This window comes from Rhinoderma darwinii, chromosome 13 (assembly GCF_050947455.1).
Source record: "Rhinoderma darwinii isolate aRhiDar2 chromosome 13, aRhiDar2.hap1, whole genome shotgun sequence".
NCBI classification, from domain to species: domain Eukaryota; kingdom Metazoa; phylum Chordata; class Amphibia; order Anura; family Rhinodermatidae; genus Rhinoderma; species Rhinoderma darwinii.
The window spans coordinates 64,423,670-64,441,490 of record NC_134699.1 but is presented as its reverse complement, the minus strand read 5'-3'; the positions used below and the strand labels follow the sequence as shown (position 1 = coordinate 64,441,490).

Sequence of the window (17,821 nt, the reverse complement as noted above, 5' to 3'; positions counted from 1 at the left end):
CGTCTGTAACGAAGCGGTGAAGACGACGTAAAAATAAAATAAAAAAAATAACATCGCCAACTCTACTACGCACCAGCATTAAAGGGAATGTGGTAGAAGTTTGGAGCCCCCACGACTGCTGCCCGGGCTCCATATGGGGGGGGGGGGGCAGGGTAGTGATACTTGTTGTGTTGGTCACGCAAATTTCACGACCGGGAAGTGAACGTTTAATGCAACGGTCACAAGTGCCAGTCTCTGCTCTGAGTGACAGCTCTAGCATCCAATCAGGAAACCACTAAAGCCGCCGCACAGAGCAGAGGGGCGGGGCTGGCAGCGTGGAGAGCCTGGAACACCAATGGGCCGCCTTGTGATGGCAGCGACACGGGCTTTAAACATCCATTTCTCAGTCATGCAACCGGTATCGCTACACTGCCCTCCCCCTCCTCTATACAGAACCCAAGCTGCTGAAAAACTCCTTATAATGGGGTGGTACAGGATTAGAAAAACATGGCTGCTTTCTTTCATAAACAGCACCACAACTGTCCACAGGTTGCGTGTGGTAATGCAGCTCAGCCCCATTCGCTTCAATGAAGCTGCAATACCAGACATAACCCATAGAAAGATGTGGCGCTGTTTCTATAAAATATCTCAGTCACTATTCTGCAGATCGCATGGACATCACATCACAAGGAAAACGGAGAGCAGCGGCATTATCACATAAGTCCCTCTTTTTTTAAATTTTATGTAGAAAATTCTTTAAAAAAAAAAAAAAAAGAAGAAAAAAAAGGAAGAGAATTATGAGTCGCTATGGTAACAGACTACAAACGAACCCTGCGTAGTCTGGTCCTGCGTTCACACTCCCATCTGTTCCTCGTATCTGGTAGGTTAGCAAGTCGTAGGGGACAGACAGCTAAGAAGAGCGGCCACCCTACCGCTCGCGTGACCGTTACTAAACTAACAATGTCGCCTAGGAATAAACGGACATCTATGCAATGACATTTTCTTGGGACGGAAGAGACAACGCAACGTATGGAGGCTGCCCCAGTCATATAATACAACTCAATGAGATGAAACGTCACTCAGTGCCGGAGACATACTCAGTCCAACTACACGGGCTGTACATACATAAGCACAACTACTACCCCCAGGAGAAAACACCGGCCTCATCCATTAAAACCGTCTGAAAGGAAAGCGGACCTTGTTGCCCATAGCAACCAATCAGAGCACAGCTTTCATTTTTCCACAGCAGTTTGAGAAATGAAAACGGAGCTCTGATTGGTTACTACAGACAACCTGGACGGTTTAAGACAGAGTTCGTTATGAGGCTCATTACTTTATCGTAGAACTTACAGCAGTCGCCATTGTTTCCCATTTAGCGACTGAAGGCGAGAAAAGTCACATGACTGGAAACGTATGTATATCGCGACATGGGGTTTGGAACTGGAAACTGCTTTTAGGTAGTCTAGACACAATATAGAGGTTATCGAATATATATATATATATATATATATATATATATATATTACAGGGGGTGAGCTGTAGAGCAGAGTATAGTGATTACAGACCAGTCATTGATAATATATAACAACACGTAGAATATAAGCAGGAAACTTACCTACCGTTCACAGCCGCGCACAAAATGGAAATAGCACGTTTGGGAACAAAGCTGCAACTCTATTGGCTGACAGACCGAGACATCATCAAACAGTTCCTTTTTGTCCTATTAGGATTCTGGGAGTTGTAGTCCTGCGCCTTCATCAGCGCGAACTACACGCCGCTGGGCATCAGTGACGTACCCAAGCACAGCCAATCAAAACGCTTCGGCGTCCAAACAAAATAAACCACATTTCCCAGAAGGCATGACGACGGCGGGTGGGGCGCGGTGACGTCACCTCACTGGCGCAGCCAATCAGCACGTCCAGAGAGAGTGTTGTTCCCTCCAAGCTGCACGCTGAGCGTCTGTGGGCAGGTAATGGTGGGGGGCGCAGGCGGCGTGGACCCCACTATGTATTGTTACTCACAGTGCCGGGGGACGGGAGGGTTCATACATGTCGGGTGTAGATAATAGGAGGAGGCGGAGGTGTGAATGAGCTCATTATTACCCATCACCACATTGTACTGGAAGCTTCCTGTGTAACCCGGGGTGTCCTGATATAATGTCACCGTGTGAGGGGGAAAACATGGCTGCCCTATGTTATAACCATATTTCATGTGGTCAAGGTGTGATGACATGCTGCAGTGCAAATATGTAATATAGGGGGCGCTAGTACTGCAGTATATATGTAATATAGGGGGCGCTAGTACTAATGCTGCAGTGCAAATATGTAATATAGGGGGTGCTAGTACTGCAGTATATATATATGTAATATAGGGGGCGCTAGTACTAATGCTGCAGTGCAAATATGTAATATAGGGGGCGCTAGTACTGCAGTATATATATGTAATATAGGGGGCGCTAGTACTGCAGTATATATATGTAATATAGGGGGTGCTAGTACTAATGCTACAGTGCAAATATGTAATATAGGGGGTGCTAGTACTGCAGTATATATAGGTAATATAGGGGGCGCTAGTACTGCAGTATATATATGTAATATAGGGGGCGCTAGTACTAATGCTACAGTGCAAATATGTAATATAGGGGGTGCTAGTACTGCAGTATATATATGTAATATAGGGGGTGCTAGTACTAATGCTACAGTGCAAATATGTAATATAGGGGGTGCTAGTACTAATGCTGCAGTATAAATATAGGGGGCGCTAGTACTAAAGCAGCAGTGTAAAAATTCCAGTTCTGTGTACGGGTCAGATATTTGCTATGTGCTCTCTGGGGTGACTCCGGGTGATGTCAGCAGGAGTTCCTCTTTAGTTTCTCCGCAGTCTCATGTCTGCCGTTCTCTTCATAGACTCCGCACCTTCATCTAAAACCTGAGGATTCATATCTGGAAAGTTCCTGAACCCGTATGAAAGGTAAACTCCAAAAACATGGGGAGGGGTGAACAGGCCGTCCTCAACTAGAACTACAAGGCCTTGTTCACACCGTGCAGAATTTGTGTGCGTTTTTAAAGCCAAAGCCACAATTGGATCCAGGAAAACAGGAACTTTAAGGCCTTCATTTATATATTCTGTTCAGGTTCCATTTCGGCTTGATAAACGCGTGCAAAATCTGCACTGTGTGAACAAGGCCCAAGTCGCATCAGGCTGGCGAGGGGGGTGTGTGACCTACAAGAAATCTAAAGTGATTTAAAATCTATTATAACCCACATGATGTTTCTGTAATAAAATAATGTGATAAATCCTGAACATCACCGGTGTCGCCGCGTCCGGAAGATACCGTTATTTATCCGATGAACGCCGGAAAATCACCCCACAAAAAATAGAATACAAAATGGCCGGATCGTGTATATTACCCATGACTGACCCCCTGGAGACCACTCCTTCACCCTTGCTGGAATCAATGTCCAATGGTTCTTCTAGGAGGAGGCCGAGGATATAAGACCAGGAGGTGGCTGGTGTGAGCAGCACGCCCCGAGTTACCCTGAAGAGGGAGCACGCCCCCCCAGATCATGTGGTTATGTAGCGGCGGCCATACATGCAGCGGTCAGGACTCTGCGCACGGGCCGGACTTTAGTCTCCACACTCAGATTTTGGGACACGTCTTGAGGAGGTGACGTAGTAAGAGAGTAGATTATACCTGTCTGATTGGATGTTCAGCAAGCTGTCATTACTGCACATCACCAGCAGAGGCACTGCAACCCTCTGCTGCTTTAAAAACAACAACTTCCATCCTCTCCCCCTCACTAAACCAACCCTGCCATACACCACTGTCCTGAGAAGGGAAGTTGTGTTTTTAGCATTGTCTGATAAAGGATCGGTCACGGTATATAAAAGTCTGCTCACCCCACTACCACGCTGATCAGATAAGCGGTGCCCGCATGCAGTGGTGACCAGTTGCATTCACAGCCCATCCCACCAGATACTTAAAGGAGGGTTCCACTATTGCTTGAAAAGGCTCCACCGGAGCAGCATGGCCAGAGGGCCCGATAGACGGGTGTCGGAGATGTTTTTGTCATTTATTTCTTTGTTTTTTGTGTTTCCGGGCAGGATGACGTCGTGTATCGTGAAGGGATGTGCCGTCACCTGGAAGAGCAATGTCCCCGGCGTGATTCTTCATTCATTCCCCAATACTATAAAACTCATCAAGTCCTGGCTGCTCCAAACCGGACTGGACTTCCAAGACATGGATGAAGTTTCTCAAAAAATCATGGAGGACAAATTGAAGTCTGAATACCGGATCTGTTCTCGCCACTTCTCCCCAGAATGCTACACGATGGTCGAGGGCGGAAGGAGAATACTGAAGAAGGACGCGCTCCCGACCTTGTCTGTCCAGCCGTCAGTACTCTCCTCTCAGTCATTAGACTCCAGGATAGTCCAGATTAAAACTGAAGAATGTGACTATGATTCCTCCCCGCCATCTCTAGTGGACAGCGGGACCGCACCACTGAAGATCGAGCAGTGCCACTCCCAGTCCACAAGTCCACTCCACCCAGACCACGAAGCATCGGCAAGTCACAATGTCACTTATCCAGCCTCACCCTCACTCACACTTGTGTATTTATGACCTGCATACTGAATACGGAGCCAGACATATTCTACAGAGCTGTTCACACAGAGAAAAGTATTCTACATGTGTGACGACCGTATTACAGTCCACAATCCGCAGACCCGACACAGAGACAAGACTGCAGAAGACTAAGCCAAATGCTTCAGAGGCGTCCGCCATATTATTTATTACTGTATCTATCCTCGTATGTCAATACACAAGAGTGACGGAGGAATGGGGTGTGAAGTCACACGTATTCTTACATATCCGTACAGAGACAACAAACCAGACTAGTTATATATAGGGGGCAGTATTATAGTAGTTATATTCTTGTATATAGGGGCAGTATTATAGTAGTTATATTCTCGTATATAGGAGCAGTATTCTAGTAGTTATATTCTTGTATATAAGAGCAGTATTATAGTAGTTATATTCTTGTATATAGGGTCAGTATTATAGTAGTTATATTCTTGTATATAGGAGGCAGTATTATAGTAGTTATATTCTTGTATATAGGAGCAGTGTTATAGTAGTTATATTCTTGTATATAAGGGGCAGTATTATGGTAGTTATATTCTTGTATATAGGAGGCAGTATTATAGTAGTTATATTCTTGTATATAGGGGGCAGTATTATAGTAGTTATATTCTTGTATATAGAGGGCAGTATTATAGTAGTTATATTCTTGTATATAAGGGCAGTATTATAGTAGTTATATTCTTGTATATAGGGGGCAGGATTATAGTAGTTATATTCTTGTATATAGGAGACAGTATTATAGTAGTTATATTCTTGTATATAGGAGCAGTATTATAGTAGTTATATTCTTGTATATAGGGGGCAGTAGTATAGTAGTTATATTCTTGTATATAGGGGGCAGTATTATAGTAGTTATATTCTTGTATATAGGGGGCAGGATTATAGTAGTTATATTCTTGTATATAGGGGGCAGTATTATAGTAGTTATATTCTTGTATATAGGAGCAGTATTATAGTAGTTATGTTCTTGTATATAGGGGCAGTATTATAGTAGTTATGTTCTTGTATATAGTGGCAGTATTATAGTAGTTATATTCTTGTATATAGGAGCAGTATTATAGTAGTTATATTCTTGTATATAGGAGCAGTATTATAGTAGTTATATTCTTGTATATAGGGAGCAGTATTATAGTAGTTATATTCTTGTATATAGGGGGCAGTATTATAGTATTTATATTCTTGTATATAGGGGGCAGTATTATAGTATTTATATTCTTGTATATAGGGGGCAGTATTATAGTAGTTATATTCTTGTATATAGGGGGCAGTATTATAGTATTTATATTCTTGTATATAGGGGGCAGTATTATAGTATTTATATTCTTGTATATAGGGGGCAGTATTATAGTATTTATATTCTTGTATATAGGGGGCAGTATTATAGTAGTTATATTCTTGTATATAGGGGGCAGTATTATAGTAATTATATTCTTGTATATAGGGTCAGTATTATAGTAGTTATATTCTTGTATATAGGGGGCAGTATTATAGTATTTATATTCTTGTATATAGGGGGCAGTATTATAGTAGTTATATTCTTGTATATAGTAGTAGTATTATAGTATTTATATTCTTGTATATAGGGGCAGTATTATAGTAGAAATATTCTTGTATATAGGAGTAGTATTATAGTAGTTATATTCTTGTATACAGGAGCAGTATTATAGTAGTTATATTCTTGTATATAGGAGCAGTATTATAGTAGTTATATTCTTGTATATAGGGGGCAGTATTATAGTAGTTATATTCTTGTATATAGGAGCAGTATTATAGTAGTTATATTCTTGTATATAGGGGGCAGTATTATAGTATTTATATTCTTGTATATAGGGGGCAGTATTATAGTAGTTATATTCTTGTATATAGTAGTAGTATTATAGTATTTATATTCTTGTATATAGGGGCAGTATTATAGTAGTTATATTCTTGTATATAGGAGTAGTATTATAGTAGTTATATTCTTGTATACAGGAGCAGTATTATAGTAGTTATATTCTTGTATATAGGAGCAGTATTATAGTAGTTATATTCTTGTATATAGGGGGCAGTATTATAGTAGTTATATTCTTGTATATAGGGGGCAGTATTATAGTAGTTATATTGTATATAGGGGCAGTATTATAGTAGTTATATTCTTGTATATAGGGGCAGTATTATAGTAGTTATATTCTTGTATATAGGAGTAGTATTATAGTAGTTATATTCTTGTATATAGGGGGCAGTATTATAGTAGTTATATTCTTGTATAGAGGGAGCAGTATTATAGTAATTATATTCTTGTATATAGGGGGCAGTATTATAGTAGTTATATTCTTGTATATAGGAGCAGTATTATAGTAGTTATATTCTTGTATATAGGGGGCAGTATTATAGTAGTTATATTCTTGTATATAGTAGTAGTATTATAGTATTTATATTCTTGTATATAAGGACAGTATTATAGTAGTTATATTCTTGTATATAGGAGCAGTATTATAGTAGTTATATTCTTGTATATAGGGGGCAGTATTATAGTAGTTATATTCTTGTATATAGGAGCAGTATTATAGTAGTTATATTCTTGTATATAGGGGGCAGTATTATAGTAGTTATATTCTTGTATATAGGAGCAGTATTATAGTAGTTATATTCTTGTATATAGGGGGCAGTATTATAGTAGTTATATTCTTGTATATAGGGGGCAGTATTATAGTAGTTATATTGTATATAGGGGCAGTATTATAGTAGTTATATTCTTGTATATAGGGGCAGTATTATAGTAGTTATATTCTTGTATATAGGAGTAGTATTATAGTAGTTATATTCTTGTATATAGGGGGCAGTATTATAGTAGTTATATTCTTGTATATAGGGGCAGTATTATAGTAGTTATATTCTTGTATATAGGGGGCAGTATTATAGTAGTTATATTCTTGTATATAGGGGGCAGTATTATAGTAGTTATATTCTTGTATATAGGAGCAGTATTATAGTAGTTATATTCTTGTATATAGGGGGCAGTATTATAGTAGTTATATTCTTGTATATAGGGGGCAGTATTATAGTAGTTATATTCTTGTATATAGGGGGCAGTATTATAGTAGTTATATTCTTGTATATAGGAGGCAGTATTATAGTAGTTATATTCTTGTATATAGGAGGCAGTATTATAGTAGTTATATTCTTGTATATAGGGAGCAGTATTATAGTAGTTATATTCTTGTATATAGGAGCAGTATTATAGTAGTTATAATCTTGTATATAGGAGGCAGTATTATAGTAGTTATATTCTTGTATATAGGAGGCAGTATTATAGTAGTTATATTCTTGTATATAGGGGCAGTATTATAGTAGTTATATTCTTGTATATAGGGGGACAGTATTATAGTAGTTATATTCTTGTATATAGGAGCAGTATTATAGTAGTTATATCTTGTATATAGGAGCAGTATTATAGTAGTTATATTCTTGTATATAGGAGCAGTATTATAGTAGTTATATTCTTGTATATAGGAGCAGTATTATAGTAGATATATTCTTGTATATAGGGGACAGTATTATAGTAGTTATATTCTTGTATATAGGGGCAGTATTATAGTAGTTATATTCTTGTATATAGGGGCAGTATTATAGTAGTTATATTCTTGTATATAGGGGTAGTATTATAGTAGTTATATTTTTGTATATAGGGGCAGTATTATAGTAGTTATATTCTTGTATATAGGAGCAGTATTATAGTAGTTATATTCTTGTATATAGGGGCAGTATTATAGTAGTTATATTCTTGTATATAGGGGCAGTATTATAGTAGTTATATTCTTGTATATAGGAGGCAGTATTATAGTAGTTATATTCTTGTATATAGGGGGCAGTATTATAGTAGTTATATTCTTGTATATATGGGCAGTATTATAGTAGTTATATTCTTGTATAGGGGGCAGTATTATAGTAGTTATATTCTTGTATATAGGGAGCAGTATTATAGTAGTTATATTCTTGTATATAGGAGCAGTATTATAGTAGTTATATTCTTGTATATAGGGGGCAGTATTATAGTAGTTATATTCTTGTATATAGGGGGCAGTATTATAGTAGTTATATTCTTGTATATAGGAGGCAGTATTATAGTAGTTATATTATTGTATATAGGAGCAGTATTATAGTAGTTATATTCTTGTATATAGGGGCAGTATTATAGTAGTTATATTCTTGTATATAGGGGGCAGTATTATAGTAGTTATATTCTTGTATATATGGGCAGTATTATAGTAGTTATATTCTTGTATAGGGGGCAGTATTATAGTAGTTATATTCTTGTATATAGGGAGCAGTATTATAGTAGTTATATTCTTGTATATAGGAGCAGTATTATAGTAGTTATATTCTTGTATATAGGGGACAGTATTATAGTAGTTATATTCTTGTACATAGGGGGCAGTATTATAGTAGTTATATTCCTGTATATAGGAGCAGTATTATAGTAGTTATATTCTTGTATATAGTGGACAGTATTATAGTAGTTATATTCTTGTATATAGGAGCAGTATTATAGTAGTTATATTCTTGTATATAGGAGCAGTATTATAGTAGTTATATTCTTGTATATAGGGGGCAGTATTATAGTAGTTATATTCCTGTATATAGGGGCAGTATTATAGTAGTTATATTCTTGTATATAGGGGGCAGTATTATGGTAGTTATATTCTTGTATATAGGAGCAGTATTATAGTAGTTATATTCTTGTATATAGTGGACAGTATTATAGTAGTTATGGATGTGTACGGTGCTGAACCTGGTAAGTCTTGACTAGGCTGAAGCGTTTGACTCCGCAGCCCCTTCTATCAGTTGATCGGTGGGGATGTTTATATTGATTTATCCTAATGATAGGCTATCAATATAAAATGCGCAGAGAACCCCTTTAACTTTACATTCTCGTCACCTGTAAACAATGTTTCTCACTCTTGTGGTATATTTGTATATTATTAGATTACTGTATGCTATATATATATATATAATAACATCCAGTGATGTTTTCTTTGCAGGGGGAGGTCACCTCTAGATGCATAGTTACAGAATGCCCGAACTTTGTGGAGATCCAGCATCCTGATGTCACTGTCCACATGTTTCCTAACAACTTGTCTATAGTAAAATTGTGGCTCCAGCAAACCGGCCAGAACTTCGGTGACCTGGACCTCGCTGCCCGGCAGGTGCTTGACATGAGCCCCTCGGAGAGATTTGGAATGTGTTCTGATCACTTTGCCCCCGATAGTTATATGATCCACGGGGCAGAGGTGAAGCTGAAAGCCGGTGCTGTACCCACTATCTTTCCAGGCCTTCAGAGGAACATCATAAAGGAGGAGGAGGTCGAGTTACCCTTTCAGTCGGAGTCTGGTTTTGATGACTCTTACCATTCCAAAGAACACCTCAACGTCTATGCCGAATACAACCGCAATCTGAGACACGTCGCCACCAACACCGACCCTTCCTGGGGCGTCCGCAGCATTGGGGTGCTCACCAGACCGATACTTGTCCGAGAAGCTTCCACTTCCACACGAATGTTAAAATTTTTCAACAATTTGCAGTCCCTGCGGTGCACGGCAGACAAGGCCGTTCAGTGCTCGGAGTTCCTACTTGGCCGCAGAGATGATTCTTGGAGCGTAAGACCGGATTATCTTTACCGGTTCGGCCCTGCGGTCCCACCCAGAGACATGAGTATGGGAGAGCCCGTAACCGCGGATCCAAACCAGGAAACCGAAGATCCGGCTCTGCAGAACTGGACGTCGTTACTGCAGGGACTGACTCCGGACACTTCTCCGTTACCAAGAAATGTCCCCGTAAAAGACAGCAGATTGTTCTTTGCCATGGAGGAAGTGATGGTAAGTCAAGCTACAGTGCACTTCCTCCATCGCTCTTACTGATTTATTCCCATCTCCAACATTTATTACATATCCTAAATAGAAGCCATAAATGTCTGAGATGGGATATACCCCTATTAAAGCGCCCGGTCACTGCATCATGAGCCACGTGGCCAGAGGCCACAAGATACGTGTATAATAGATGTACAGGATGAATGTTTAGACCTCTCCCCTATGATCTTTTCTCTGGATTTCAGGTCTCGCTCATGCAGCATTTGCTCAATACCCCCTTTATTGAAGAGGAGTCCAAGCTGATGACGCAGAAGTTCCTGAAGCAAGTCCTGGAGATCGTGGCTCTTCTGACTGGAGATGTGAGATTGTGCTTGGTCTTCTTACTGTCATAAAGCCATTGAGACCGGCTCGCTTCTAGTCAGAGGCTGCGCCACTAAGAGATTTCCTGGTGTGACCTCTGTCATGTGCGCTATTGTCATGGAGGCCGGGTGTTCATCCACATCACCATCCACATCAATATCCACATCCTGCCTGTGTAAAGGCCGATCTGTGCTGACATTGCTGTAAATGGGGATATGAATCCACCTCTGTTTCTATTTGAGACTCTCCAAGCACCGATCTCTCCTGTAAGAGCGTGGGAGTGGAGTTGTCAGACGTTGCACCAAACATTGGACCCTGTAGGGGCTGTTACTGTATAGACCACATGGCGGTGATGTCTGATCACCTTCTCCCAGTGGGTGACACCCGGAGGAAACTGCGATAACGATCTTATTATTATTCTCTCATCTAACTTGTAATGTGTCTTCCTATGTAGAAATGGGTGCTGGCGGAGAGAGATGACCCCCCTGACAGTCCGGAGGAGGTGAGTGCTGACATCATCATCATCCTCATTACAAGTTGTGGTACCGGCCATGGCCACTGATCAGATGTACCGGGCTGTTCCTGCTATCGGCTTGTATTGTGTGTGTCTCGTGGTCGTTGTAGGTGACACGATGAGTACATAGAGGTATGTCCGCACCTGCTGAGCAGCGGCGTGAACATAATTCAGCTGTCGCTTATCAATAGGCCATGATTCGTTAGGGATATAGAAATGAATCATTTTAGTCAGAGACGTCTGTTTTCGGTGGAGTGTAACTGTTCTGGGGTGCGAGTCGCCGGCGCTGAGCCTCATGTCCTGCGTTGCAGGTGCCGGTGAAGTGCGACGACGTCGCTATGTATTTCTCGGTGGAGGAGTGGGACTATATCAAATCACACAAGGAGCTTTACAGCGACGTGGTCACAGAGGAGCCTCCGGATGTCTCGGAACTGCCGGACGATACAGATTCAGGTAAGACTGGCGCCGGGCTCTACCAATAGGAATCAAGCGGAGGGAGGGACATCAAAAAGAACCAGCAAAGTAATTCCATACTATGTAATATTTATATCATGTCAGGAACTCAGCGGTCGCTTTTGTATCTGGGAAATTGTGAACGATCCTGTTTTAGGGTGAAGGTTCATCAGTCTACACATTTTCCCCTATAAAATTGACATGGCAGTATATACAGTGAAGGAAATAAGTATTTGATCCCTTGCTGATTTTGTAAGTTTGCCCACTGTCAAAGACATGAACAGTCTAGAATTTTTAGGCTAGGTTAATTTTACCAGTGAGAGATAGATTATATTAAAAAAATCACATTGTCAAAATTATATATATTTATTTGCATTGTGCACAGAGAAATAAGTATTTCATCCCTTTGGCAAACAAGACTTAATACTTGGTGGCAAAACCCTTGTTGGCAAGCACAGCAGTCAGACGTTTTTTGTAGTTGATGATGAGGTTTGCACACACGTTAGATGGAATTTTGGCCCACTCCTCTTTGCAGATCATCTGTAAATCATTAAGATTTTGAGGCTGTCGCTTGGCAACTCGGATCTTCAGCTCCCTCCATAAGTTTTCGATGGGATTAAGGTCTGGAGACTGGCTAGGCCACTCCATGACCTTAATGTGCTTCTTTTTGAGCCACTCCTTTGTTGCCTTGGCTGTATGTTTCGGGTCATTGTCGTGCTGAAAGACCCAGCCACGAGCCATTTTTAATGTCCTGGTGGAGGGAAGGAGGTTGTCACTCTCCCATTGATGCGGTGAAGTAGTCCTGTGCCCTTAGCAGAGAAACACCCCCAAAACATAATGTTTCCACCTCCATGCTTGACAGTGGGGACGGTGTTCTTTGGGTCATAGGCAGCATTTCTCTTCCTCCAAACACGGCGAGTTGAGTTAATGCCAAAGAGCTCAATTTTAGTCTCATCTGACCACAGCACCTTCTCCCAATCACTCTCAGAATCATCCAGATGTTCATTTGTAAACTTCAGACGGGCCTGTACATGTGCCTTCTTGAGCAGGGGGACCTTGCGGGCACTGCAGGATTTTAATCCATTACGGCGTAATGTGTTACCAATGGTTTTCTTGGTGACTGTGGTCCCAGCTGCCTTGAGATCATTAACAAGTTCCCCCCGTGTAGTTTTCGGCTGAGCTCTCACCTTCCTCAGGATCAAGGATACCCCACGAGGTGAGATTTTGCATGGAGCCCCAGATCGATGTCGATTGACAGTCATTTTGTATGTCTTCTATTTTCTTACTATTGCACCAACAGTTGTCTCCGTCTCACCCAGCGTCTTACTTATGGTTTTGTAGCCCATTCCAGCCTTGTGCAGGTCTATGATCTTGTCCCTGACATCCTTAGAAAGCTCTTTGGTCTTGCCCATGTTGTTGAGGTTAGAGTCAGACTGATTCATTGAGTCTGTGGACAGGAGTCTTTTATACAGGTGACCATGTAAGAGCTGTCTTTAATGCAGGCACCAAGTTGATTTGGAGCGTGTAACTGGATCTGGAGGAGGCTGAACTCTTAATGGTTGGTAGGGGATCAAATACTTATTTCTCTGTGCACAATGCAAATAAATATATATCATTTTGACAATGTGATTTTCTGTTTTTTTTTATATATAATCTATCTCTCACTGGTAAAATTAACCTAGCCTAAAAATTCTAGACTGTTCATGTCTTTGACAGTGGGCAAACTTACAAAATCAGCAAGGGATCAAATACTTATTTCCTCCACTGTACAGCTCTTTTCATCGTATAAATTCCCCCTAGAGGAAGATCAGGGCATTGCATTAGTCCTACTCTTATCCGCTGCGGTCTTTCATCCAATCACACGGTAAGCGGGTTACTTACCTGCCATGGGATTGGCTGGAATGCTGCACGTGACCTTCGTACTGATGACCGTATTTGATTTGGGTGCCCCCTATCTCACTAATAGAGAAATCTATCCCTAGCATGGTCCGGAGGAGCGAGATGATGATATGTAAACCCCATGGACTTGTTCGGAGGGGGACACAGGCCTTAGAATCATTCGCACGTATTAATTAATGACCTGAAAGATCTCCCAGCAGGACACGGAAAACATTAGCCCTCGTTTAGGGAGATCCCGCCTTGTGATTGTATTAAACCCCCACCAATCGTGATGGCTGCTCTTTAATCTTGTCTTCCCGTGTAACAGATGAGTCAGTCAGTGAGGAGGAAGCCAAAGATATGACAAAGCAGCCGAACTCTCCAGAATGGCTGCCGGACGACGGTGCGTTCAGCGACTACAGCGAGTCCGAGTTATTGTCCGAGGAAGATGATGACGAGGAGGACTCCACGCAAGGGGACGAGGACTTCTCGTCAAGCCTTCCGAGCTCTTCCAATGTACTTAAGGATGAGGGAGCGTCCAACGGCGGTTCTAGAATGAAGAAATACAATTTATTACGTCGAAGGAGAAGAATTTACCACTGTAAGAAGTGCGACATGACTTTCCCCAAAAGACTGGCGTTTAAAAGGCACCTCAAATCCCAGAAGCACTTGAAGAGTTACGAGGAAGAGGTGGACGTGGAGTGCGAGGACTGTGGCCAAGTGTTCATCACCAAATCACTGCTGATCAAGCACCGGGCGGAGAACCACGCCGTGAAGCGCTACGCCTGCACCATCTGCGGTATCCAGTACGACTACAAGTCCCAGTTCGTTATCCACCAGAGGGCGCACACCGGAGAAAAACCCTTCGAGTGTGAACACTGCGGAAGAAAGTTCGGTCATAAGTGCAGTCTGCTGGTTCACCAGAGAAGGCACACGAAAGGGAAGACGGTGTCCTGCAGCAAATGTGACCATCGATTCGACACCAAGTCCCAGCTGGCCAGACACGAGAAGATTCACGACCACGAGAAGCCCATCATGTGCCGGCTGTGCGGGAAACGCTTTGCACATAAGTCACATTTCATGAAACATAAATGGGCTTTCCACCATGAGGAGGTATAACGGCCGGAGAGGCGACCGCACCAGGTAGGACTTGGTACTTGCGAGATATTTTATAAAGGTTCACCACAAGTGCCGCCGCGCCCGATACCGTCTGACCAACAAGAAGACTGGACTGGGTTTTTGGTTTTGGAATCCTCGTTTCTCCATCATCCACAGGGAGGTCGGCACGTTCTGCGGAAAAAAGGACTCCTGATTTACTGTCTTTTCGATCTCTAAGTGAAAGTTTAGGTTTCTAGTTTGTGTGATTCTATATATTTGTAGATTTTTTTTTTTAATCAAGTGTAGGAGGGCACGGAAGTTGCGCTGGCACTCGACGCGCGGCTTGTCGTCTCACACTGGTCTGCTCTTCATTAATCCCGCTCAGCTGAACAGACCTGATATTTTTTGGGAGCCTCTGGTTCTGTTACTCCTGGGGTCAACATGGGTTTGGGAAGGTAAAAATTTACTTGTCCTATCCCCGTTTTGCTTGATGAGACGTCAGACTGTCCTCTTAGATGGATGGAGAATCCCACCAACAAAAATATCATATCGATGGTCCCCTGAAGACATCAGCCAGGCCTTGGATTCAACATCCGCCAGTCCAGTTGTACTACTACAATGCCCATTATGCGGATTCTTTTGGTATATTCTCCTGGATGGGGGGGGGAGTGCTCGCTGGTACAATGCTCTCATCCTCCCCTATGCATCCTTTATAGGACTCCCCACTATTTGTTTCAGGTCGGGGGGTGTCATACATGAGATCACTAAAGAGAGTGGGGGGGGGGGTTCTGTGTTACACCCCTCCGACCCAACCCCCCCCCCCCCCCCACATCCTTATCCACCTGTGTCAAGCTGCAGTATTATAGAATAGTTCTAGTCCTTATTTAATACATTCCTTAATGTTTTTGGCTCTTTAGTGCACCTAGAATAAGATCAGGAGGTGAAGATCTCGCGTCCCCCTCCCCCAGGTATAGCACTTCGTATGGACAGTTCACATTCGTTCTGTTTTTAGACTCCAATCTTCAGTGAACATCGTGTCTTGGGGTTGTTTTTCGCTTCTCTTCTAGTTACCAGGCCGGCCGGCCCTTCAGCCCGCGAGGTGGCAGTGACCTCTGTCATAAAATGTAAACATATTCCCAACAAGTCGTCGTACGGCCGCTCGTCTCGGATGTGGGATCAGTAAAGTCTTCTTCGAAGTCGTCTTCGCTTTGAATATCTAGAATCGACTCATTTGTGATTTTTTGCAGTGTGGGGACAATGGGCGGATGTGTCGGGGTTACTGGTGTCCCTCAGTCCCCTGCCAGATGTCCCACTCCATAGCCGCCCTGTTTAATGTTAGTCTGTCCAGACATGACTTATTCCTGATGCTTCCCATCTAGAAGGCCATACGTAATAAGACATAAGGTAAAGAGCAGACCCTGCTGTGAGGAGATCATCTACTTCTGGTCCCCCACAGGCGCCTGCTATATGGCGGGGATTAAGTCCATAGAGATGTATAGACCTAGAGGAAGGTTGTGGAGACACCGTGCCCCGGGCCTCACGTCCGCACTACACGAAACTAATAATAAAATATTGCCCCATAGACTGCAAAATGGACAGGAAACCTCTTTCCAATATGCAGTCCAAGCAGGAAACATGGAGTCTAAAGTGACGGAGCTACAACCTATGCCCAGGTCGTGCTCTCCTACACACCCATGTTATATAATACACCCTTCCTGTGCCAGCTCGTTGCCTCTACCGCCACCTCTAAAACCTGTTGCTGTAGAGTCCCAATCTTGGATGGGGCCGCGCTCCGTGTAGAAAGTCTGAGCAGGACTCCTATGTTTAGGCTTATTTAGGATCTCTTTAACCCTTTGGTGTCCTTATGTTTCATGTTTTGTATTTTTATTCCTTCTGTTCTAACATTTCCTTATTCACTAAAGCTGAACATGTCTTTGGGTCCAGTTTGCAGGGGACAGACGACATTTTCAGCCTACAGACCCGCCAGTATTAGGCCCCGTGCACACGAACGTATTTATGCAGCCGCAAATCCGCGGGTGTATTGTGGGCCCATGCACGCGACGCTGCTTTCCACGGTCCGTGCATTGGAGCCTGGACTGCAGGAAGATAGGACATGTCTTATTACGGCTGGCGGCGCCCACCACCACGGTCGTGTGCATGAGGCCTTAGACTATGTGGAGTTGTAAACCCGGAGTAGAGAGCGCAGAAAGGGCTGATATGTGGGGCAGTTGTACGTGCGGGTGACCTGAATGTTTCCTCTGTGATTACTGTTGACATAAAGCTCTGATTTCGATGTTACCTGAAGCGGTTTAGTTATGAAGATGTTTATAATGTGGAACGTTGAGGCCTCGAAACCTGAAGTGAAATAAAACGATTGTTAAACTTGCTTTATTGGGGATTGGTTTATCACTACAGCGCGTCCCGTGCCGCTACCACCAAGGCACTGCGCGGCGGCAAACCCCCGGAGGTCACGTGACACCTCAGACGTTTTATTGAGACATTTCACATCACTGTTGATATAATGAAGCCGTATTCGGTCCGGCCACTTTATGGTTTTAATCATTGAGGATCAGATCTGAGTTTTTAAAGCACAAAAGGTGTCTGTACGTTCAGAAGGTACAACCACGGCCGGGTGCAGACGAGCCAGCGCGCCTGCGGAGTCATCGGCACGGGTCGCCAGACGTCTGGTACGTTGTTTGGTTCATATTGGAGCTGTAGATTTTGTTTTTGTATCAAAGAAACGTTTGCAAAGGAAAGGTCTTTTCTCAGATGAAATCTATAGCAAAAAGATATACAGACCTGCAGCCCAAAGTGGACCGGTAACCAAACAAAGGCAAAAAACGGGAGCGAATGGTGGCTCCAGGCGTGATCACGAGCGAGTGACAGAACAAGGAGGCTCATGGGAAGCAGCACCGCGAGGCGAATGGACAATACGAAACGTTCAGGTGTTACCCACTTCATTAACATCTCTCCACCTGCCTGCCCAGGACAACGGATGTAACGGGGAGGGTCCTTTACTTGGGACTCCTGCAAGGCCAGGATCAGCTCTTA

General features: G+C 42.5%; 2 protein-coding genes across 5 annotated transcripts in view; one reads left to right on the top strand and one right to left on the bottom strand.

Annotated features, from left to right (window-relative positions):
• LOC142665937 (manganese-dependent ADP-ribose/CDP-alcohol diphosphatase-like) overlaps positions 1–1,761 on the bottom strand; it is a 45,294-nt gene extending 43,533 nt beyond the window's left edge. The window contains exon 1 of the mRNA XM_075845761.1: positions 1,595–1,761. The gene's annotated coding sequence lies outside the window, so the exon portion shown is untranslated. The remainder of the gene's footprint in view (positions 1–1,594) is intronic.
• LOC142665936 (uncharacterized) lies at positions 1,322–17,157 on the top strand. Of its 4 annotated transcripts, none has more exons than XM_075845760.1 (8): positions 1,322–1,390; positions 2,886–2,949; positions 4,084–4,543; positions 9,643–10,476; positions 10,713–10,826; positions 11,282–11,329; positions 11,653–11,794; positions 14,001–17,157. In XM_075845760.1, exons 3-8 carry the CDS (start codon positions 4,085–4,087, stop codon positions 14,789–14,791), a joined length of 2,388 nt encoding a protein of 795 aa, XP_075701875.1. In that variant the 5' UTR covers positions 1,322–1,390; positions 2,886–2,949; position 4,084; the 3' UTR covers positions 14,792–17,157. The 4 variants fall into 4 exon arrangements, with proteins under 4 accessions (XP_075701875.1, XP_075701872.1, XP_075701873.1 ...); XM_075845757.1 differs by lacking the exon at positions 1,322–1,390 and adding an exon at positions 1,858–1,948; XM_075845758.1 differs by lacking the exon at positions 1,322–1,390 and adding an exon at positions 1,959–2,199.
• The last annotated feature ends 664 nt before the right edge of the window (positions 17,158–17,821 follow it).